Genomic DNA, 24,972 nt, shown 5'->3' on the forward strand with positions numbered 1-24,972 from the left:
TAATGTAATTTATGGTCAGAACATATGTTTTATTTTTAAAGGTTTGGGAGATCCTGCTTGCTTTTATGTTGCTGTAATTTTTATTTTAAATGGACTAATGATGGCACTATTCTTCATATATGGCACATATTTAAGGTAAGAGAATATTTTAGCATGTATTTATAAGGTATACTAGAATAATAAAAACAGTTGATTAGTTAATACTTAATTATTGATTAGCTGATAGATCAGTGTCATAAAAATCTCATTCCTAAAATATCTACTTGTAGTTATAGAATTATTTCACATTTGTATAACTTCATGATTGGATTCCAGTGCTATTTTAGAACATGGGTGTCCAACCTGAGACCCCTAGGCTGCATGCAAATTTTGTGAGGACTTTTTTTGCTTATCTGTGGTGTGGGATATCATGAAGAGTATGCATGGACTTTTTTTTTTTTAATGCCAATCAGCTTTCCTTAGTGTTTGTATATTTAATTTGTGGCTCAAACAATTCATATCTTTCCATTGTGTGGCTGTAAAGAAAAAAGATTGGACACCCCTGTTTTAGAGGCTTAAATAGAGCTTGGTGAAGGTACTTAATAAATTTTAAATACATTCATAGGCATCTTCAACTTAGGATAATGACTTTGAGTCTGCTGTTATCCCATCATCTTCTTTGCTTTGAAAGTCTGGCATTTTCAGTTTAGTACCTCAAAGATCTGTTGAGTTTCTAGCTCAGCGTTTGAGTATATAGCAGTTACTTGATAAATATTGTCAAATGAGGAAGCTATTAAAAGATAAATTTAAAATACATTTGCATGTAGATTTCAGACACTTTGATGCTAATATTTCTGACTTAGATCTAAGAAAATTCTTTTAATTATTTAATTGGGGATATTAAAATGGAAATGCATGATTAAAAGATGATGTGAAAAAGTGGAAGATTTTGTTGTTGAAATAAGACATAAAGAATAACCAAAAGAATATGTAATCAAGAAAGGAGGCTTGAGAGAAAGTGGGCCAGTGTGCTTGTATGATGAGCCAAAGGGAGAGAAACTTGGTGACACATATTCATTTTGCTAAGTATTGCCCATACGTCTTTATCACATTTGAGAGATTAGATTTTAAATAACGGAAGTTACAATGTGAGCTATGTCATGGTAGCTTAAATTGCTAGTCTTTACTTAATACTACTTTTTTTTTGAGATGAGGTCTTGCTGAGTTGTCCAGGCTGTAGTGCAGTGGCTGTTCACAGGCGTGATCATAGTACACTGCAACCTGGAACTCCTGGGCTCAGGTGATCTTCTTGCCTCAGCCTTCCAAATAGTTAAGACTGCAAGGTGGGCGTCATACTACTCTGTTATTTTTTTAATTGAACATTGGATTTTTAAACATTTATTAAAGAAAACATGCATGTCGTTTTCTTGTAATGCTTGTTATAACCTTTTTTCAAAGACAGGAGGCACAACATCTGGTGAGGAGAAGACAAAGTTTTGGTTTTGGTTGAGGGGTTCTAGGTAGTTTGGGCCCTGACCTGAACTTTCTCAATCCTCAGCCCCAACAGTGCCTGATAGGCAGTTTTCTCCCTACATGGTAGATGCATATTCAGTTGTTTAGTCAACACATAAAGTACCTACTAAATAGTTTCTTTTCTAAGATTGTGTTTTGGCTCTGAGAGTAAGGGAGTGGGGGAGGGTGGGAGATGGAGGTGATGACAGGGTGTGTGTAATGGAAAATAGGAAAGTTCCTAAAATTCCAGAGCCAGGGGAAATTTGTTCTGTGTACAGGGGCCACTTTATCTTGACCTTGGAGAATCAAGGGTATTGGTATTTGGATAGGTGGTAATAAACAATGAGGAAAAAAGTATCCCAGGGAGAGGCAAAGATGGAAAATCTGGGTCCTAAGAAGCAAGTAATACGTAGGTCAGTTTTATTGGGCTACATGTTCTTGAGGGAGTGTTGTGGAAGATTAAGATAGGCACAGCAGCTGGGCTTGGGTGGTGAAAAGCTTTGGTACTAGGATGGTTTGAAACTTATTCTAAAGCAAGTGAATAAAATGGTAAATTTTTGACCAGTACAGGGACGGATTCAAGCTGAGTTATGATCTCATAAGATGCTGGACTTTGACCAGACCCTGAAGTATTTTGTGTTTGTCACACTGTAGGGCATGATCTATTGGGGGTTTTAAAATCAATTTAGTCGATGACTGATAAGATGGAGGCCGAGTAATAGCTTCCTTGCAACTGGGCACAGTGAGTCCAGGCATCTCTCAGAGGCTGGTGGGATCTGCCCAGAAACATCCCTTTGGGGACACAGCGAGTCATTGTGAGACTTCTGGACCCCATGAGGAGGACAAAAGCAGTGGAAAACTGGCAAGTGTTTGTTAATTTGGTCTAATCCTGCCCGCAGCTGTAAGTACAGCAGCAGTGAGATTGCAAACTGGAAAGGCCTTACTGTGAGCAATTTTTTTTTTTTTTTTTTTTCACTTGGCACTCAGTTGAACTACCTTGGGAGAACTTGGTCAAGAGTGTGGAGGGCTTTTAAGTGTTGTCTAGGGCCCATCCTGATCCGCTGAGCCAGAAAGAGCTAATAGTGTTGGGCTGTGGGCCACGTGGAGCCATTGTGGGAGAACTGCCCCAGCAAGCTCCACCTTCAAGGTCGCAGAGCAAGGATCGGGCGGGAGTGAGTAATCCAGTGACTGTGCAGCCTAAAGGCGGGACTGAGATGCCTTATAGCCCTGGCCCTCGGGGCCATAGAGTGAGACCTGTTTTGGCACACTGAGTAAGTGAATAGCCACTTAGGAGTGATCCCAGTGACAAGTGCTTTCCTGGGAAAGCTTCTGCTTAGCCAAGGTTAGCAGTTTAAAGTGCCTTTTAAGCAGGCTGAGGAGAGATTTAGGATCTCCATCCTGTGGGGTTTGAGAAATCAGCAGAGGCCTCCAGTCCCATTTTGTATAGCTGCACCAGCATTGTGATTAGCATCTCAAACCCCAGAAGATCACCTGTTGCCCACACAATATCCAGCAAGATACATACACTGCTTTGTTTTTGTTTTTTTAATTTCAACATTTTCCCTATAGACTTTTCTTTTTTCTCTTTTCTTTATTCATTTTTCTAGTTTAAATATAATTTTCCATTGTTGCATTTTTCAACAATTAGAACTTCATTTTTGCTAGTGTTTCTACCCCTTTTATTTGTTTTTTCCCCCTATTTTATCCCGTAGAGTTTTCTGTTTGCTTGTTTTGGTTTGATTTATAGCATTTTTGTCTTTCCTCTCTACTTGGTGGAGGTGGGATACTGTGTCCGAACAGGCTAGTAAAGAGCTGCTGCCCTCAAGGGAACCACCCAACCTGGCACCCCCAGAGATTGAGGGTTTTTAAGGTTGGGTCATGTACCCTACTGTACACCTATACTGCTCCTGTGTCCCTCTTTCTGTGCCTCTTTTCTTTTTATCAATATTCTCTTTTACCTATCCCTCTCCTTTCTCTCTCTCTCTCTCTCTTTTTTTAATCTTTTTTCCCTTCTTGCTCGTCAATCTTCTCATCCATCTGTCCTGTACCAAAAGGACTCATTGAAACCGTAGTCCAGAGGAAGCGAAAGGAAAATTAGGTCAAGGAAACAGATAAAAGAAAACACTCATGAAGAAGAATTAGCAGAAAAATCTTGGCAACATGAAAAACCAGTCCAGAGCAACCCCCTAAAGGGACCATGAGGTAGCTACTGCAAAAGATTCCACCTATAAAGAAATGTTAGAAATGACAGAAAGGTAATTTAGAATACAGATGATGAAAACAATGAAGGAAATGATGGAAACAATGAAGGAAACTGCTGATAAAGTGGAAAATAACCAAAAGGAAATCCAAAAGCAGAATCAAATAAGAGATGAATGATGTGAAGAATATAGAAAGGCTATAGCAGAGCTGAAGGAACTGCAGCAGTCAATTAGGGGACTTAAAGATGCAATAGAAAGTATCAAAAACAGATTACACCATGCAGAAAAAAGAATCTCAGACGTAGAGGTAGAGGACAAAGCCCTTGAGATAACTCAGTTAAAGAGGCAGAAAAGAAGAGAGAGAAAGCACAATGTTCACTGACAAAATTATGGGACTTTATGAAGTGTTCAAACATACGAGTTATAGGTATCCCAGAAGGGGAAGAAAATGCCCCAGGAGAATGGAAGCCATACTAGAGAATATTATAAATGAAAATTTCCCAAATATCACCAAAATTTCTGACACACTCCTTTCAGAGGGTTATCAGACTCCAGGTTGCCTCAGCTCTAACCGAGCTTTCCCAAGACACATTGTGATGAAACTGTCCAAAGTCAAGACAAAAGAAAAGATTCCTTAAGCTACCAGGAGTAAGTGCTAGTTGACCTACAGGGGCAAATCCATCAGGGTCCCTGCAGACTTCTCCAATGAAACTTTCCAGCAAGAAGACAATGGTCATCTATGTTTAATCTACTTAAACAGAACAATTTTCAGCCCAGAATTCTATATCCTGCTAAGCTAAGCTTTAAAATTGATGGAGAAATCAAATCATTTACTGATACACAAACATTGAGGAAATTTGCCATAACAAGACCAGCTTTGCAGAAAATACTTGAACCTGTTCTATACACTGATCATCAAAATGGATCAACAGCAAAGTAACATCTCAGAAATAAAAGGACAGAACCTAACTTCCACACTGATGCAAAAGATAAAACTAAGCAATGGACTCTTACAAAATAAGATGAATAGAACACTGCCACACTTGCCAATTATCTCAATAAATGTTAATGGCTTGAATTCCACACTGAAGAGGCACAGATTGGCTGACTGGATTAAAATACACAAGCCATCCATTTGCTGTCTTCAGGAAACACACCTAGCTTCAAAAGACAGATTAAAACTCTGAGTTAGGGTTGGAAGACAATTTTTCAGGCAAACAATTCAGAACAAAACAGGAGTTGCAATCTTATTTTCAGATGCATGTGGATTTAAAGCAACTAAAGTCAAAAAAGACAAAGATGGTCACTTTATATTGGTCAAGGGAAAAATACAACAAGAAGATGTTTCAATTCTAAATATTTATGCACTCAATTTAAATGTTCCCTGATTCTTGAAATAGACCTTACTCAGTCTGGGCAATATGTTATCCTGTAATAACATAATAATAGGGGACTTTAACACGCCTCTTACAGAGCTGGACAGATCCTCTAAACCAAAATTAAACAAAGATATAAGGGACTTAAATGAAATCCTAGAACAACTGTGCTTGATAAACGTATATAGAACACTCCATCCCCAAAACAAAGAATATACATTCTTCTCATTGCCTCATGGAACATTCTCCAAAATTGATCACATCCTAGGACACAAAACAAACCTCAACAGAATCAAAAGAATTAAAATTTTACCTTGTATTCTCTCAGACTGTAAGGTACTAAAGATGGAATTCAACTCCAACAAAAACGTTCGACCCTACACAAAGGCATGGAAATTAAACAACCTTCTGTTGAATGACAGTTGGGTGTAGGAAGAAATAAAAGAGGAATCATTAACTTCTTTGAGCATAACAACGATGAAGACACAAGCTACCAAAACCTGTGGGATACTGCAAAAGCTGTTTTGAGAGGAAAATTTATCGCTTTAGATGCCTACATTTAAAAAAACAGAAAGAGCGCGCATCAACAAACTCACAAGCCATCTTATGGAATTGGAAAATGAAGAATAATCTCAGCCTAAACCCAGCAGAAGACAATACTCAAATCAGAGATCAGTGAAATTGAAAACAAAAGAATCATTCAGAAAATTAATGAAACAAGGAGTTTTTTTTGAAAAAATAAATAAAATAGATAAACCTTTGGCCAGACTAACTAGAAATAGAAAAGTAAAACCTCTAGTAACCTCAATCAGAAATGATAAAGGGGAAATAACAGCTGATCCCACAAAGATACAAGAGATCATCTCTGAATACTACCAGAAACTCCATGCCCAGAAATTTGACAATGTGAAGGAAATGGATCAATATTTGGAATCACATCCTCCCCCTAGACTTAGCCCAGAAGAAATAGAGCTCCTGAACAGACCAATTTCAAGTACTGAGATTAAAGAAAGAATAAAAAAGCTTCCAATAAAACAAATGCCCTGGTCCAGATGGCTTCACACCAGAATTCTATTAAACCTTCAAGGAAAAGCTTATTCCCGTACTACAGAAATTATTCCAAAAAATTGAGGAGGAAGGAATCTTTCCCAACACGTTCTATGAAGCAAACATCACTCTGATACCCAAACCAGGAAAAGACCCAATTAAAAAGGAGAATTTCACTCATTCAATTTCATTCATGAATATAGATGTAAAACGTCTCAACAAAATCCTAGCCAATAGATTACAGCTTATCAATAGTCATACATCAGGCGTGGCCTGTGGCTCAGAGGAGTAGGGTGCTGGCCCCATATGCCAGAGGTGGTGGGTTCAAACCCAGCCCCGGTCAAAACTGTAAAAAAAAAAAACACAAAACTTATATATCATGATCAAGTGGGTTTCATTCCAAGGATGCAAGTCTGGTTTAACATGTGCAAGTCCATAAACATTATCCACCGTATTAACAGAAACAAAAACAAAGACCAGATGATCCTCTCAATCGATGCAGAAAAAGCATTCGATAAAACCAGCATCTTTTTCTAATTAGAACACTGAAGAGTATAGGCATAGGTGGCACATTTCTGAAACTGATTGAAGCTATCTATGACAAACACACAGCTAATATTTTACTGAATGGAGTAAAACTGAAAGCTTTTCCTCTTAGAACTGGAACCAGACAAAGTTGTCCTCTGTCACCTTTACTATTCAACATAGTGCTGGAAGTTCTAGCCAATACAAGTAGGCAAGACAAGGAAATAAAGGGAATCCAAATGAGAGCAGAGGAGGTCAAACTCTCCCTTTTTGCTGATGATATGATCTTATACTTAGAGAACCCCAAAGACTCAACCACAAGACTCCTGGAAGTCATTCAAAATTTTTAACAGTAATGTCTGAGGATATAAATTCAATGTCCACAAATCAGTTGCCTTTGTATACACCAATAACAGCCACGATGAGAGGCCAATTAAGGACACAACTCCCTTCACCATAGTTTCAAAGAAAATGAAATACCTAGGAATATACCTAACAATGGAGATGAATGAGCTCTATAAAGAAAATTATGAAATCCTAAGAAAGGAAATAGCAGAGTATATTAACAAATGGAAGAACATACCATGCTTATAGCTGGGAAGAATCAACATTGTTAAAATGTCTATACTTCCCAAAGAAATCTACTGATTCAATGCCATCCCTATTAAGATACCAATATCGTACTTTCAAGATTTGGAAAAAATGATTCTGCGTTTTGTGTGGAACCAGAAAAAAAACCTGTATAGCTAAGGCAGTTCTTAGTAATGAAAGCAAAGCTGAGCGCATCACCATAGCAGATTTTAGGCTGTACTACAAAGCCATAGTGGTCAAGACTGCCTGGTACTGGCACAAAAAATAGAAACATAGACATTTGGAATCGAATAGAAAACCAGGAAATGAAACTAACATCTTACAGCCACCTAATCTTAGATCGTACAACCACCTAATCTTTGATAAACCAAACAAGAACATACCTTGTGGTAAAGACTCCCTATTCAATAAATGGTGCTAGGAGAACTGGATATCCATATTTAAAAGACTGAAACTGGGCCCACACCTTTCTCCACTCACAAAAATTGATTCAAGATGGATAAAGGACTTAAATTTAAGGCATGAAATGATAAAAATTCTCAAAAGAAAGCATAGGAAAAACACTGGAAAATATTGGCCTGCGGAAAGACTTCATGAAGAAGACTGCCGTGGCAATTGCAACAACAAAAAAATAAACAAATGGGACTTAATTAAACTGAAAAGCTTCTGTACAGCTAAGGAGACAGCAACCAAAGTGAATAGATAACCTACACAGTGGGAAAGGATATTTGCATATTTTACGCAGAGAAAAGCTTGATAACTAGGATCTATAGAGAACTGAAATTAATCCACATGAAAAAAGCCAATGATCCCATATATCAATCGGCAAGAGCCATGAATAGAACCTTCTCTAAAGAAGACAGACAAATGGCTAAAAATCATGAAAAAATGCTCATCATCCCTATCTATTAGAGAAATGCAAATCAAAACCCCAGTGAGAATGGCCCACATCACAAAATCTCAAAACTGCAGATGCTGGCGTGGATGTGGAGAGAAAGGAACACTTTTACACTGCTAGTGGGGCTGCAAACTAATACCACCTTTTTGGAAGGGAATATGGAGAACCCTCAAAGAACTCAGGCTAGACCTCCCATTTGATTCTGCAATCCCATTACTGGGCATCTACCCAGAAGTAAAAGAAATCCTTTTATCATAAGGACACTTGCACTAGACTGTTTATTGCAGCTCAATTTACAATCACCAAAAGGTGGAAACAGCCTAAATGCCCACCAACCCAGGAATGGATTAAAAGCTGTGATATATGTACACCGTGGAATATATTCAGCCATTAAAAACAATGTAGTCTTTACAGCCTTTGTATTAACCTGGATGGAAGTGGAACACATTATTCTTGGTAAAGCATCACGAGAATGGAGAAGCATGAATCCTATGTACTCAATTTTGATATGAGGACAATTAATGACACGGTGGGGGTAGGTGGAAGAGGAGAGCAGGGAGAGGGAAGGAGAGGGGGTGGGGCCTTGGTGTGTGCCACACCTTTTGGAGGCAAGACACAATTGTAAGAGGGTCTTTACCTAACAAATGCAATCATTGTAACCTGGTTTCTTGTACCCTCAATGGATCCCCAACAATAAAAAATTAAAAAATGAAATAAAATCAATTTAGTCTGTTGAGCCAAGCAGTTTTTTTTTTTTTTTTTTTTTTTGCAGTTTTTGGCCTAGGCTATGTTTGAACCCACTACCTCCAGCATATAGGGCTGGCGCCCTACTCCTTTGAGCCACAGGCACTATCCAGCAGTTTTTGCTTTTTTGTTTTTTTTTACATGAAAAAATACAAATATAAACAATGGCATCCTAAAGAAGGTTAGATAGTAGAGAATCTTCTATATGCTATATACATGTGTATATGAATGTATACTGAGCAGTGTAAAGTTTTATTTCTTACACTGTAGTTTTATCGTTTAAAAAAAAAAAAAAAGAAGTAACTATTGCTTAAGGTGGCACAAGTGAACAACTCATACCTTAGAACAGTGATTTTCAACTGGTGTGCCATGAGAGGATCTTAGGTATGTGGTGAAAATTTTTAAAGACCATTAATTATTTTTGGAAGAAGTTCAAAGCACAGTAAGTATGTTCTTTTTTTTTTTTTTATCAGCGTAATTTAAATGTGCTGTGGAAGTTTAACTATAGTTTCAAGCCTGCCATGAGATAAAAAAGGTAAAAATACACTACCATAGAGCATTTGGATCTTTCCAAATAGTTGTCGCTGGATTTTGTGCAGTGTTAAGGGCTGCAGCTGATTTCAGCTCCCCTTTTTGAGTGCTTCCTGCTGCAGGCCCCTTTGGGATTGCCCAGGTCTTGTACTGTACAGTGGTCTGTACTAGCAGCACACATTTTCATTTTTCTAACTCTTCTTCTGTTTATGGGCTTTTTCTTAACCCTGAATAATCTCTCTTACTCTTTCCAAAGCGTCAAAACTTAACATTCTTCCCAGCACTACCCATCACCAGTCAGCTTGCAGTTCATGTATATAAGGGAGCCACTTATAGTCTCAGGAAGCCTTGACTGTTCCTTTGCTCCCTAAGGGCGTTTGTATAAATTTCTCTCAAATGCTTATCCTCATGTATATTGTGTTAAATAAGTGTCTCTTATCACTTCTTTTCTATCAGTTTTTTGTTGCATTTTTATGTTTTTCATCTGAAGTATTTTTGAAGGTCTCAAATTTATAGTTCTTAATATTATCCTCCTTAATAGTTTAATCATCCTTCTAATTTTATGAGAGAGATAAATCTGCAGACTTCTTAAATTAGAGCTAAAGAAGAGGATATCTAATATTGTGCTTATTATTTTAATAAATTGTGTTCTATAATTGGGAAATAAAAGTTGGGATTGGTCTATTAGATTAAGTTTGCAGCAGATTAAGGCTGACAGTTTTTAATCCAGAAGTATATAAATTTTAAAGTAAGGTAGATAAAAGATTTTAGAATAAACTAGTCTATTTTAGTCTAAACTAGACTAAACTCGTCTATTTTATCAGAAATGAGAGTAGAAAGGAAAATAGAACAAAAACTTAGTCAAATGGTGAATGAGCCCCGGCTGACAAGCTCTAAACTTGAGGAGATTGAGTGAGATCTGTTCTGCAAACACAACTTACTCATGTTGTAATTCTTTTTCTGGAATTCTCAGTATTATAGTATTTTTAATATTGCTCATTGTTAAGTTTTTAAAGTTTTATTGTTAATTCATAGTTACAGTTGTTTATTTTCTAAGATACCTTGATGTTTCTAAGCCACAGACTAACAGTTTCTGGAAGCTTGTTTCTTAAGATGCAGTATGTGTAAATCTCTGTTCTGCAAGGAGGAACGAATATAACCAAGTGGGTTTGGGGTGTTTGGAAACTTCCTGCACAGTTTCTTTTAGGGAAAATTCATAATATGCCTAAAATTCTCTTATTGATAAATACCAAAACTTTTGTTGTTGGACCCAGGGCAGATACCAAGCAAGTAATACTAAACCTTTTATTCTTCGCAGTTTAGTTTTATTTTAGTAATATTCTGTAATTTGAGGTTACCTCTACTAGGCCCTTGAGCATTGTGGATAGGAATAAACTGGATAGGATATTTAGCTACTAATTACTTGCTCAGGTGGTAGTCCACTGACACATTTTTACTAGCCAGCTCTCTGGAAAGAACACGCGCATACATAAAGTTTATTACAAATTTTCCTCTTATAAAGGATGTACACGAATGATAACAGGATTTCTAAACTGCAAAAAATTTTTTTGTTTTTTTCTTTTTTTTGAGACAGAGTCTCACTTTGTTACCCTCAATGGAGTGCTGTAATGTCACAGCTCACAGCAACCTCAAACCCTTGGGCTCAAGCGACCTCTTGCCTCAGCATCCCAAGTAGCTGGGACTAAAGGCTCCTGGCACAATGCTCGGATATTTTTTAGGCTGGTCTAGAACTCATGAGCTCAGGCAATCCACCTGCCTCGGCCTCCCAAGTGCTGAGATCACAGGAGTGAGCCACCATGCTCGGCCTTGAAAAAGTGAAGATCCCTTAGATAAAGGCAGAGGTGCTGAACAGAATTACAACATTTCTCATACAAAGGCAATCATACAGATGTGAGATTTGATTGTTTACTATTGATTATACTCTAAGGGGGTTGATTATCATTTTATTATAAAGAGGTGACAATCACAAGCATCTGTATTTCCAATGTCACTTAATCTAGGTTTGGATGAAAAATAGGGAGCTTGTTAATAAACAGCATCTCAACACAAAGCGCAAGAAGCAGTAGTTATGCACTAGAGCAGCAAAACAGGCACACTGTGTGACTCAGTTTCCTGGGCTTAATGTTCTCGTGGGTGGAATATGTTTGGAATGGCTTGAAATTTTACTTCTCTTTCCATAAGAAATAGCTGCATGGAAGTCCTTGCTTTATGTTTTATGCACCTCTATAATTTGAGTACATTATCTATGATAGTGCCTATCACAGGTACTTAAAATTATACTTTAAAAAAATTTTATGTATTACACATGTGTCATACCTACATACACTTTTAGAGATTAGTAAAATAGGGCAGCACCTGTGGCTCAAAGGAGTAGGGTGCCAGCCCCATATGCCAGAGGTGGCCGGTTCAAACCTAGCCCTGGCCAAAAACTGCAAAAAAAAAAAAAAAAAAAAAAAGATAAGTAAAATAAACACCTATATTCCCATAACACTGATAAAGAATGAGTTATCACAAGTTTTATACCCTAAAAATTCCTTTTAATGCATTCTCTTTCCTTTCACAACTCTCAAGAGGAAATGGCATCCTAACTTTTTGATTCATTTTTTTTCTTTTCTTTATAATTTTGGGGACTATGTGTAGATCCTTAAGTATATTGTCTTTAGTTTTGAAAATCAGAATATCAAGCTCAAGCACAAACTTCGCTGTTAACAGAAAGGGCATTATTGCCATTATTTATTGAGATAAGAGTCTCACTATGTTGCCCTCACTAGAGTGCCATGGCGTAACAGCTCACAGTAACCTCAAACTCTTGGGCTTAAGCAATTCTCTTGCCTCAGCCTCATAAGTAGCTGGGACTACAGGTGCCCACCACAACACCTGGCTATTTTTTTGTTATAATTGTCATTGTTGCCTGTCAGGCCTGGGCTGAGTTTGAACCTGCCAGCTCTGGTGTGTGTGGCTGGTGCTCTAGCCCCTGAGGTACTGGCGCCGAGCCAGAAAGGGTACTATTGCCATTATTATAGAGCAGTGATTTTCAACTGGTGTGTCTTGAGAGGATCTTAGATGTGCAGTGAAAAATTTTAAAGATCATTAATTATTTTTGAAGGAAGTTCAAAGCACAGTAAGTATATTCCTTTTTTTACTCTTTTTTTTTTAAATCAACATAATTTCAGTGTGTTGTGGAAATTTGATTATAGTTTCAATTGTGCCCTGATATAAAAAAGGTTGAAAAACACTATTATAGATGAAAGTTCCCAGAAGAAGATAGCTGAACAGTTTCTGGGTCATGGTCTTCAAGTTCCCAATGGAACTCTCTGGAACTGTCAGGAGCTCAGCTGAGCTGGGAGAGGGAGGTAAGCTGCCAGGTATTAGAGTAGCTGATTAAAGCAACAAGCCCAAAGTGAAGGAGTTAAGCCATCATTTTCTTGTGATGGTATCAGCAAGAGCAGACTCCACCTGTCCATGCTCCTCACAGGTCTGGGTTAGGTGGATCAGTACAGCCATGGGAGTAGGGGGTCAGGTGTCTTTTTACTTTCTCACTGTTAAGGAAGTCCCATAACAAAAGGCTTTGGGCTCTGAACCAAAGGCTACTGAGGTTGGGGAAAGGGCTAAGAGGGGAAAAGAATAGTTTGAGTCAAAGTGGGGAGAAGTGTCTTCAAAAAGTCTTTCCTCATCAGGAAGCCTCAGCAGAGACCCTGAGGAGGAAGCCTCAGATAGACCGTGGAATAAAGGTGCCTGGTGTAGGAATGCATGCACATGAAGAGCTTGACCAGCCAGAGGACCCTGAGTCCTTGATTGCAGCTCCTCTCAGAGACAGCAGTGCATTGGCTCTGCACCATGCCCAGGGTGAGGAGGGCAGCTTTCGCCAGTGAGGCCTGCCAGGCAAAGCATTTGCCTATGGCCAGGCAGGAGAAACACATGTAGATTTTAACCAGGAGTCTGGCTCCTCAGGACATTAGTAGGTGCAAGGTCTAGGATTCTTAGTCAGAAGAGGCATCTGGCAGAAATGTTGTGTGGGCCAGGTACTGAATGTCAAGCAGAAATGTCATCTAGGGAAGAGCTACCCCTGTTTCTAAATTCACCACTGTGAATTCTCGCTCTGAGGAGCATATCAAAGCACAGTACCTTCTGTGAGTGAAAAGAGTGTCTTACCTAGCAGTAAGGCATGATGGAGCCAAAATAAAATACTAGCAAGAATCTGTCCAGGCTCACAGACGTTATCTTCAGGTCAGCTAAAAGGTGGGGATCTTGGTCTTGAGGCAGGACTTGGTTCTGGACTGGCTGGTTTGTGTATCTCTGTCCTCTTGGCATTTTCCTTTGCCATCCTATTGGGATGTCCTTCCCTGCTGTCCTCTCTTGGATGGATCTTCTGTGCCCGTATCCTATTTATTCTTCTTGCTTGTTTTTTTTTCTCACTTTGGTAGACCACATCTTCTAGTAGTTATTGAAAGTAGTAGATGAAAGGCATATTTTTTGAAATTAGCACATTTGAAAAATTTTTATTTTGCTTTTATATTTTATTGCTTATTTGGCTGAGCATATTCAATGAATACTTTCATTGCCTTTCTTTTTTTTGAGACAGACTGTCACTATGTCACCCTTGGTAGAGTGCTGTGGCATCACAGCTCACAGCAACCTCAAACTCTTGGGCTTAAGTGATTCTCTTGCCTCAACCTCCCAAGTAGCTGGGAGTATAGGCGCCCGTCACAATGCCCAGCTATTTTTTTGTTGTAGTTGTTATTATTGTTTAGCAGGCCTGGGCTGAGTTCGAACCCAGCAGCCCCAGTGTATGTGGCCGGTGCCCTAGCTGCTGAGCTACAGACGCTAAGCCTCATTGACCACTTTGAAGGCTTCTCTCTATTGTTGTCTTATTTCACATAGTGCTGTTTAGACATTTTTAAGATACTAAGATTCCTAAACCTGTGTATGTGACCTTTTCTGCTGTTCCTTTCTCTGGAAGATTGTAGAATCTTTTCTTTTTTTCTTTTGCAGTTTTTGGCCAGGGGTGGGTTTGAACCCACCACCTCCGGGCCATTGCCCTACTCCTTTGAGCCACAGGCGTCGCCCTAGAATCTTTTCTTTTTTATCATGATTCTGAACATTCACAACAAAATACCTTGATAATTTTGTAATAATCTTGGATATGTGATGTTTTTTTCAGTCTTATAATTTAGGCCCTTAATTTCTAAGAAATTTTCTTAAATTATTTCTTTACTTATTTAATTCCCTCTGTTTTCTCTTTTAGAATTTTTATTTTTTGAATGTTACACTTCTCAGTCATCTCATTTTCATATTTCCTTCCATTTTTAATCTCTTCAGCTTTGTTCTACATTCTAGAAAATTTTAAAAGTCTATTTTTCTGACCTTTCCAGTAAGTTTTTTATTTTCATTATCAGGCTTTTAATTTCCAGGAATTTTTATTTGTTTTGTGAACATTTTTTAAAAAACAGTATTTTATTTTTGTTCTATGATTTCAATATTTTTTCTCTGAGGATGTTAATGATTTTTCCCCTCCCTGAATAACCTGGCATCTTCTAGCATTTTAGTTTTCAAATATCTTTTGATCTCCACCATGCATGTTACGAACTTTCCTCACGTGTCTGGCAATCTTAGGCTGTCATGATTAAGACTAAAAGAAAAATGCCGTATAGAAACTGTAAATCATGGGTGAAATCTGTTAACATTGAGTTTTTATATAATTTGGATAAATGTCATGAAAAGAACTTAAGAGTGACTGCCAGTTTTTTGCTTTGCCTTTAGATGTGTATATATATATATATAGTAATAAATATCTTCCTGGGTTGTAACAGGGAGATAAAGTATTTTATTAAGGTTCCCTGGAATGGAAGATTATAGAAGAATTTTTAAGAAGTGATTAAGTATGAGGGAGAAGATCTAAATGAGTTTAGGGTACACTGTCTTCTATGTAAGAATGGGTAATATTCTGATTCCATATAAAATGAAGTATTATTTTTTCAAGATCTGTAAAATATGACAATGGAGCTTTAATAGGAATTGCATTAAAATTATATATTGCTTTGGGTAGTATAGACAGTTTAACAATGTTGATTTTTCCCAGCCATGAGTGTGGTATGTTTTTCCATTTGTTAACATCTTCAGCTATTTCTTTTCTTAAAGTTTCATAGTTCTCTTTGTTTGTAGAGATCTTTCACATCCTTTGTTAGGTATACTCCCAAATATTTCATCTTCTTTGGCACTACTGTGAAAGGAATAGAGTCCTTCACTGTTTTTTCGGCTTGGTTATTGTTGGTATATACAAAGGCTACAGATTTATGGGTGTTGATTTTGTAGCCTGAGACATTGCTGTATTTCTTGATCACTTCTAAAAATTTTGTAGTAGAATCCCGAGTGCTTTCCAGATATACAATCATATCATATGCGAAGAGTGAAAGTTTGATCTCTTCTGACCCTATGTGGTACCCTTGATTGCCTTTTCTTCCCTAATTGCGATGGCTAAAACTTCCATTACAATGTTAAAGAGCAATGGAGACAATGAGCAACCTTGTGTGGTTCCTGATCTAAGTGGAAATGATTTCGATTTAACTCCATTCAATATGATATTGGCTGTGGGTTTGCTGTAGATGGCCTCTATCAGTTTAAGGAATGTCCCTTCTGTACCAATTTTCTTAAGTGTTCTGATCATGAAGGGATGCTGGATATTATCAAAAGCTTTTTCTGTGTCAACTGAGAGAATTATATGGCCTTTATTTTTCAGTTTGTTTATGTGCTGAATTACATTAACCAAAACGTTACTCAGCAATAAAAACAAAGCAGGAGGAATCACGCTACCAGACCTGAGACTATACTATAAATCCATAGTGATCAAGACAGCATGGTACTGGCACAAAAACAGAGAAGTAGATGTCTGGAACAGAATAGAGAACCAAGAGATGAATCCAGCTACTTACCATTATTTGATCTTTGACAAGCCAGTTAAAAACATTCAGTAGGGAAAAGATTCCCTATTTAACAAATGGTGCTGGGTGAACTGGCTAGCGATCTGTAAAAGACTGAAACTGGATCCACATCTTTCACCATTAACTAAGATAGACTCTCACTGGATAAAAGATTTAAACTTAAGACATGAAACTATAAAAATACTTGAAGAAAGAGCAGGGAAAACTCTTGAAGGGATAGGCCTGGGTGAATATTTTATGAGGAGGTCTCCCCAGGCAATTGAAGCCGTATCAAAAATACATTACTGGGACCTTATCAAACTAAAAAGCTTCTGCACAGCCACAAACATAGTAAGTAAAGCAAGCAGACAGCCCTCAGAATAGGAGAATATATTTGCAGGTTATATCTCCGATAAAGGTTTAATAACCAGAAGCCACAGAGAACTCAAAACGTATTACCAAGGAAAGAACAAGTGATCCCATCTCAGGGTGGGCAAGGGACTTGAAGAGAAATTTCTCTAAAGAAGACAGACGCATGATCTACAAACACATGAAAAAAAGCTCATCATCCTTAATCATCAGAGAAATGCAAATCAAAACTACTTTGAAATATCACCTAACCCCAGTAGGAGTAGCCCACATAATAAAATCCCCAAACCAGAGATGTTGGCGTGGATGTGGAGAAAAGGGCACACTTCTACACTGCTGGTGGGAATGCACACTAATACGTTCCTTCTGGAACGATGTTTGGAGACTACTTAGAGACCTAAAAATAGACTTGCCATTCGATCCTATAATTCCTTTACTAGGTTGATACCCAGAAGACCAAAAGTCACAATATAACAAAGACATCTGTACCAGAATGTTTATTGCAGCCCAATTCATAATTGCTAAGTCATGGAAGAAGCCCAAGTGCCCATCAACCGAGGAATTGGACTAGCAAATTGTGGTACATGTATACCATGGAATATTATGCAGCCTTAAAGAAAGATGGAGACTTTACCTCTTTCATGTTTACATGGATGGAGCTGGAACATATTCTTCTTAGCAAAGTATTTCAGGAATGGAAGAAAAGGTATCCAATGTACTCAGCCCTACTAGGAAGCTAATTTATAGCTTTCACATGAAGGCTATAACCCAACTATAGCTCAAGAATATGGGGAAAGGGCCAAGGAAGGAGCAGGGAGAGGGGAGATTAAGGGTGGAGGGAGGGTAAGGGGTGGGGCCACACCTGCAGTGCATCTTAGAATGAGTACAGGTGAAACTTACTAAAGGCAGAATACAAATGTCTACATACAATAACTAAGAAAATGCCATGAAGGCTACGCTGAACAGTTTGATGAGAATATTTCAGATTGTATATGAAACCAGCACATTGTACCCCTTGATTGCACTAATGTGCACAGCTATGATTTAACGATAAAAAAAAAGAATGGGTAATATTTACAAAAAAGGTAAAGCACTTGTTTTGTAAAATGCCTTTTTCAGAAAATGCCTTTTTTTTTGGGAGACAGAGTCTCACTCTGTTGCCCTGAGTAAGTGCCATTGCATCAGACCTAATAGCAACCTCAAACTCTTGGGCTCAAGCAGTCCTTCTTGCCTTGGCCTGAGTAGCTGGGACTACAGGTGCTCGCCACAATGCCCGGCTACTTTTTCTATTTTTAGTAGAGATGGGGGTCTCCTTCTTGTTCAGGCTGGTCTTGAACTCCTAAGCTCAAGCAGTCCTGCTTACCTCGGCCTCCCAGAGTGCTAGGATTACAGGCATGAGCCACCGAGCCCGGCCTGGAAAATAGTTTTTGATCTAATGAAAGAATTAGTAAGTTATTGAGAGGAAAAACTTAGATCATAGTTGCCATATACGACATGCCCATAAAAATCTGTTATCTTTGCTAGCACTTATCAATTTAGGAAATATTTTTCCAGTGGACTTTGCAGATTCCTATCTTCACTGAAGATTGTTTTTATACAGAGGAAATACAGTACCTGTCTAACATGTAAATGCAGGGCTCTTCTGAGCTCTTTACAACGATAAACTCATTTAATCCTATATTAGGCCTCTGAGGTAGGTAAACCATTTTATAGATGAGGAAACTGCAGCACAAGGGCATTATACCATTTGCCAGTGTCACAAACCCAGTCATTTGTAGAGTTTGGGATTCGAATAGACTGGCGCTCTCGAGTATGTCTTTTTCTGTCGGTATTTTTGAAGACAGTTTATAATTAAATTATCTGAACCTGTAGTTAATTTTTATTTAAAATATACTGAGTAATAAAGTGTGCATTTCCAAAGTGACTGATATTTATGTTTCATAAAATGTTTTCATCTAAAATATTTTAGAGATAAATGATACGTAGAGAATCTGAACTTCTTAGTCTCTTTTTCCATTCTAATTTTCCAAAATATTGCTGTTCTGTAATAGTTCATTTCTTAAGGATTTTAAGGCCCCAGGATTTTGCAATTCTCAATGTTAATATTTCTAAAAACATTATTTTTTTTAGTGAAGTTGATATGTAGAGGTTTACTCTTTCTAATATTGTTATTTATCAGGATCCTGTTTTATATAGTATTCCACTTTTAGCTATGATATATGTAATTTTGTAATGATCCTAATGGTTTCCTCAGTTAATTTTCCTTAGAATCATTTTGTTGACACTTTACCTAGAAATTATAAGAAAAGGAACCATAATGTGTATGGTGTTTCTGTTTCATGTCTATTTTCATGATTGCACATTTCGCCATGATTCATCCTCGTCCATATAGAAGTGTCCCTAAACGCCAAAGTTCTGGGTGGTCTGATGGTTTATGGTTATTTCAGTCTGTTTTTTGGAAGTTTCTTTTCTAATGGTTTTCAAATCAAAGTTAAAATATAATGTTTTCTTTTAGTGAAGAATATCGATTTTAGTGTTATCTGGAACATTTTTATGATTTTGTTTCTCATAGCTATTAGATAAATATCAACGGATCTTCAGGTAAGTATATTAAACAACTTTCTTTCTATTAATGTGCTATACAACTGGGCATATTACTTATTAATCTGTTTTTAAAATTAATTTTCATTATTTTGTATGTAAATACACATCTCTTGGCATTATTTAATGACTTTTCATGAAAAAAACACAGCATTCATTTCTTGCCCTGTTTCCCCACTCCACCCATCCCTTTATTCAGACAAAACCACTTTCTGATCTTTGAAAGCTCAGGAGTTCTTTGAGAGCCTGAGGTGGGTAGATTGCTTGAGTTCAGGAGTTTGAGACCAACTTGAGCAAGAGTGAGATCCTGTCTACTATAAGTAGAAAAAGTAGCTGGGCATTGTGGTGGGCATTTGTAGTTCCAGCTACACAGGAGGCTGAGGCACGAAGATCACTTGAGCCCAAAAGTTTGAGGTTCCTGTGAGCTATGCTGCGACCGCACTCTATCTAGGGCAACATAGTGAGACTCTGTCCAAAAAAAATGAAAAAGAAAGCTCAGCAATTCTGATGTGTCCACAGTTAATAGTATTATTGATATTGTTCACTGCTGAAACAAATAGTGTAAATAATTATTTATTTGGTAACTTAAAATGTTTCCTGTATTTAATTATTGCTAATATTTTGTTTTCCCTAATGTCCTGCACACTGATTAATTTCTCTCCAGATCTACAGCTGAGCTGTGAACACTCATGTTATATTTTATCAATCATATGAATTCCATTATTTCAGTTCTCCTAACCCCATCCCTAAGGCTTCCCTCCTGGAACCTTCTGCCTCTGGTTCCAGCCTCGACCCAGCTTTCTTTAGGCCTGCTGGCAGCTGTTCCCCAGGACGTTTCTCTTACCACCATGCTGGGAATTTTCCTTTCCTCTCTTGCATTGGATTCATTCTTTCTTGACCTCTTTCTTATTTCATCGTTTTGGAGAATCATATTACTCAGGTGGTTCATAAGAAAGAGTATGTGGAGGTAATTTTAAAATACATGTATCTTGTATGTTTGAACATTTCTTTATTTTGATTTTGTACTTGATTACTGCTTTGTCTGGTTATGGAATTTTATTTTTCCTCAGACCTGTGAAAGCTTTGTTTCTCTGTCTTCTAAGATTCAGTGTAGGTTTTCAAAATTCAGGTGCTATTCTGTAGTCAGTTCCTTTTGGACGTGGCTTTTTGCAAGTGGGTTCATCTTTTTATCTTTACTTCCCTAAAAGACCAGGCAGTGGTAGACACCGTTTCATCCTTTTCATCAGATACTTTGTGGGTTTTATCTGTCTGGGCACTTAGATTCGTTAGGTTGAAGGATGGCTTTCTCTAGCATTATTTCCTTCATGGCTTTTTCCTTTCCATTTTTTTTTTTTCCTTAAAATCCTGTTGATTAGAGTTCCCCAGGACCTTTGTCTACCAGCTCTTCAATTGAAATCTGATTTTATATGGTTTTTTGGATATTGGAACTCTTTAATTGAAATCTGATTTTATATGGTTTTTCTCCCTTTTTATTTGTTAAATTTTATTATTCTCTCTATTAGATTTTCAGTTATCCTAATGAATCTTGAGTTTGAAAATTTCTCTGCTTGGCAGGGAAACCTCCAGGTCTCCCTTGAATTTGTATTGGTTTCTTTCACTCTGAAAGCTTCCCCACAGCCTGTTAATCTTTAGCTTGACATTTATATCTAAGAATTAGGTAGCTTGTAAAAAGCTGGTTTGAAGATTGTAAGGTGAGTGGGTCTTAATGATTAGTGGGTTTTATTATAAAATGATCAGACTGTAAACTGCTTTGCTGGGGGAGACTCAGGCTCCTTTCACCTTGAGGGTCTTTCACTTAGGAGCCTCAGCAGCCCTGTGCCTGCCAGCAGACAGCAGAGAGTATCCAGGAGGTGTATCTGCTTCTTCATCCCCTCAGGGCAGAAGTGACACACCCAGTATCAGTGACAGTCCCTAGTGTTCTCTCTCCCCCACCCGGTCTGTGGATACTTGGGTATGTGAGGCCTGAATACACACTCACAGAGGCAGGGATCAGTGTCTCTGTCCCTCTGTTCTATTTCATTTCTGTCAACTCTTTGAAAACTTTTTAATGATCTTTTTAATGAACTTCTATACATTTAATGTCTGCTGCTCAGCACCGCTCTGGCCACTCTGATCTGTCCCTGGTCTCTTCCTTCTCTTTTAAATATTTACCCTTCTCTCTACTGAGTTCTCCATTGCTTCTCAACTTCTATAAGAAAACCTTGGTCATCCTTTTGTAGACATAGCTCTTCAGCAGAAAATACTTTTTCTTCCACGTAAAAAGCCAGCAAGTCCTAGAGGACAAGGCATTCATCTTTCAATTTTCTATTCTTCTCTGTTATCTTCTTTGGTCTCTGGAAGTTCAGAGTAGTAGATTGGTTTCTTTGATACTATATAAAACTCTTTTAAACTATGTTATTTCTAGATAAGTTCTCAAAGTCCTGAGGACCTGGAAGATTAGTGTGTATGTCAAGCCTTATCCCATTTTAGTTTTGTGTTAATGTCTCCCTTTACATCTGAACTAAATAGACCTCTTTAATGTAACCAATTTCCCTATTCTCCTTTCCTATGATCCATCCTAAAAGGACAGTATTCTTTTTAGGCTCTCTTGCAGAATAGAATAGCTTTTTATATCGATTCTTTATTCCTCTACTGCCCACCACACCTTTTAAGGAAAAGTTAAATTTCTTGTATTTTATGCGTTTTACTTCCATTGTTTTATCTGATTTGTTTCTTTTCATTGTTTTATTTTTAAAAATCAAGCATTTATTGTTAAAAAGGCTGGATTTTTGGCTAAAAACATGTCTTAAATAGGTTTTGAATTACACCATCTCAAACTTTTCCAGCTACATATTTTTTTGAATGTTCTATTAACTTGGCCTGCTAGCACATCTTTAATCAAACCCATTTGTTCTAACAGTTGTATATGAATATTTAAAAGATAAGTGTTTTTATTTAGTATGCATAAATTGATGGTAGTTATTGGTTGAAAATATTGGCATCTTTTCTCCAAAACCTGCCCGTTTTTCTGTCTTCAGTGTCTGAGCAAATGACACTTCAGTCCATATTAATGGCCAACGCTGACCTGAGGACAGATGTACATGGCATTCCTCTTTCTCATCTCTCCAGTCCAGGTAGTCACAGAACACTGTGCTTTCTTTCCTGAGAAGATCTCTGGAGTCCTTCCACTTCTTCCTTTGCCAGCACAGTCACCTGTGCACTTCAGCTTCATCTCCTGTGGCTCTCCTTGTGGTCTCTTCATTTGAGGAACTGTGACAAGGACAGTGCATTTGCAGCGCAGAGTTTGGGTAGGAGGCAGTATAAGGAAGGGAGTCTGGAGGTGTCTGAGGGGCCAGATCCTCTGAGGCATTTTGTCATGTTTCACTGTTTGGATTTGACCCTTAGAGCAATGGACAAAAATGAAGGGCTATCTGTGTAGAAGGCAGGAAAGCCAGGATTGGATTCATTCTTTTTTTGGTCCATCTCTTTTCAGTACACACACAATCACAGAGAAATTTTAATCTAGGAAGGGAAATTCAGTGGCATAACAGAAGTGAAAATTTACAGCACATACAAAATGGTTGACAGAAAAATTTGAATCATGTACAGCATTTTTATGTATAGTTTTATTTTCAAGAAAAGAAAATACAAGTCTCTCTCACCTTTACTCCTTCATGAGAGGGACCCACTTCTCTTTGGAAGTGCTCTAAAGTTTCTCTTTGTTCTTCTTAAACAAAATCTATCTTTCCTATGAGGAAGGGGCCAAGGAAGGGGAAGGGAGGGGGGAGGTTAGGGTTGAGGGAGGGTAATGGGTGGGGCCACACGTACAGTACATCTTAGAATAGGTACAGGTGAAACTTACTAAAGGCAGAATACAAATGTCTACATGCAATAACTAAGAAAGTGCCATGAAGGCTACGTTGAACAGTTTGATGAGAATTATTTCAGATTGTATATGAAACCAGCACATTGTACCCCTTGATTGTACTAATGTACACAGCTATGATTTAACAATAAAAAATAAAAAATAAATAAAACAAAAACAAAAGCTATCTTTGTAAAAAACAAACAAAAAAAGAAAATACTCAGGGGCTGTAAAATACATAAATACTTTAAAGCTTTTGGGAAAGGTTTTGAATACTTCATTGACAAGACTAAATGGATAGAATCCTTAGCTGCATGTACTGTTAAAGATGACAGAGCTGACATGTAGAGGGAGCAGGCTTGGGGCCCAGGAGGCTGGGCAGGAGACTGTTAGCAGTGTCTGTCTGGGTGAGGGTAGTAGCCTGTACTGGTGTGGTGAAGGTGAAGGAATGGAGGGAAGTGGACAGACCAAGCTGCATGGCATCTCCCAGAGTTGGGACAGAGGCTAGGGGAAGCATTTTCTGAAAGGGGAGTGGTATTACCAGGCAAGAGGCGAAGGGAGCATCTGGGAAGAGGCTGCCAGTGTTGGGTAGTTATTCATCATGGAAGGAAGGTTTGGGGGGGCATTGTGGCAAGGTATGCATGGGAGTCGAGTGGTGTGGTGGATGGGTTAGAGCAAAGACTCCACTGAGCACATGGTACTGATGGCAAGTGGAAGTTTAAATCTGGGCCAGTCCCAAGGGCAACAGTGATTTGAGGTGTGGTGTGCTTGGCTGCAAGCTTCCGAAAAATGAATGCCAGTAGTCTTTTGGATTGAATAGTATTTATGCTTTCATTTACTCCTCAAATACCTTTCATATCTCTGCCTTGGACAAGCCAGTGCTAGATGCCTTGGCAGATAACGTGGTAAATTGGGAAGTTCACATTCTAGTAAATAAAAGATGCTATTTCTTAGTGCTGGCAGACAGAGTTAAAGGCATTAATTATTTGCTTGTATCAGACTGGAGAGGACCAAACTGAGAACTTTTATTACCTTTCTTAATTCTCACTCTCTTTTCTAATCTTTACTATCTCTTTCCTTAGTGCCAGTAAATCCCACCCATAACTATAGGGAAAGGTTGTTAGCTCTAAGCCAGGCTGCATGGCATTTCTTCATTTCTTCAAGTGCTGAGTCCTTATAGCTCTCATTTGAGATTGGAAATCCTCTTGATTCAGTTGTTTTCAAGTTATTCTCTCATTTCCTCTTTCTTAGGGGTTTATATAACAATAAGAAAACTTTAAGAATTATGTAATATTGTTTTGAATTAACCCATTGCCTTTTTCCTCTTTAAAAAGAAGAAAAGGCCTGCTCCTTTTTCAAAGTTAAATTTGGTACGTTTCATCTTTTTTTGTAAATAGTGATAAAAATCTCAGTGATTAATGAAGCCTATCAAAGTTTGATGATTGATTTTAATCCATACAACTGGGAAGTATTTGAAAATATTTTCAATTTTCCTTTTTAATATGCTCTCATTTTGTATTTAAAGAGGTTGACTTTCAAAAGGCAAATGGTATGTATTAGTAAATTTGGAAATTATTGAGTTATGTAGTGTTTTAAAATTTGTATAATTGGACTTTTCATATTTTCTGAAAGTTGGTGGAATTTTTGTAGAAGAGACCTTTTTTTTAACCACTGGGGAATGCTGAAATAGTGCCTGTTCAATTATAATAGAGGAAAAAAAATAGAACAATTTTAAGTATTCTGATTACTACATCTTTTCTACTTAGCAAAATAAAAGGATTTGTGTGGTAGTCTC

The 24,972-nt window shown here is 37.8% G+C and overlaps 1 protein-coding gene across 2 annotated transcripts in view; it reads left to right on the top strand.

The window, feature by feature from the left end:
* DPY19L1 (dpy-19 like C-mannosyltransferase 1) overlaps positions 1–24,972 on the top strand; it is a 128,916-nt gene that overhangs the window by 31,899 nt on the left and 72,045 nt on the right. For both annotated transcript variants that reach the window (XM_053609457.1, XM_053609458.1), the window contains exon 6: positions 42–135. In XM_053609457.1, coding sequence (XP_053465432.1) covers positions 42–135 — 94 coding nt within the window. The remainder of the gene's footprint in view (positions 1–41; positions 136–24,972) is intronic.

Source organism: Nycticebus coucang, chromosome 11 (assembly GCF_027406575.1).
Source record: "Nycticebus coucang isolate mNycCou1 chromosome 11, mNycCou1.pri, whole genome shotgun sequence".
NCBI classification, from domain to species: Eukaryota; Metazoa; Chordata; class Mammalia; order Primates; family Lorisidae; genus Nycticebus; species Nycticebus coucang.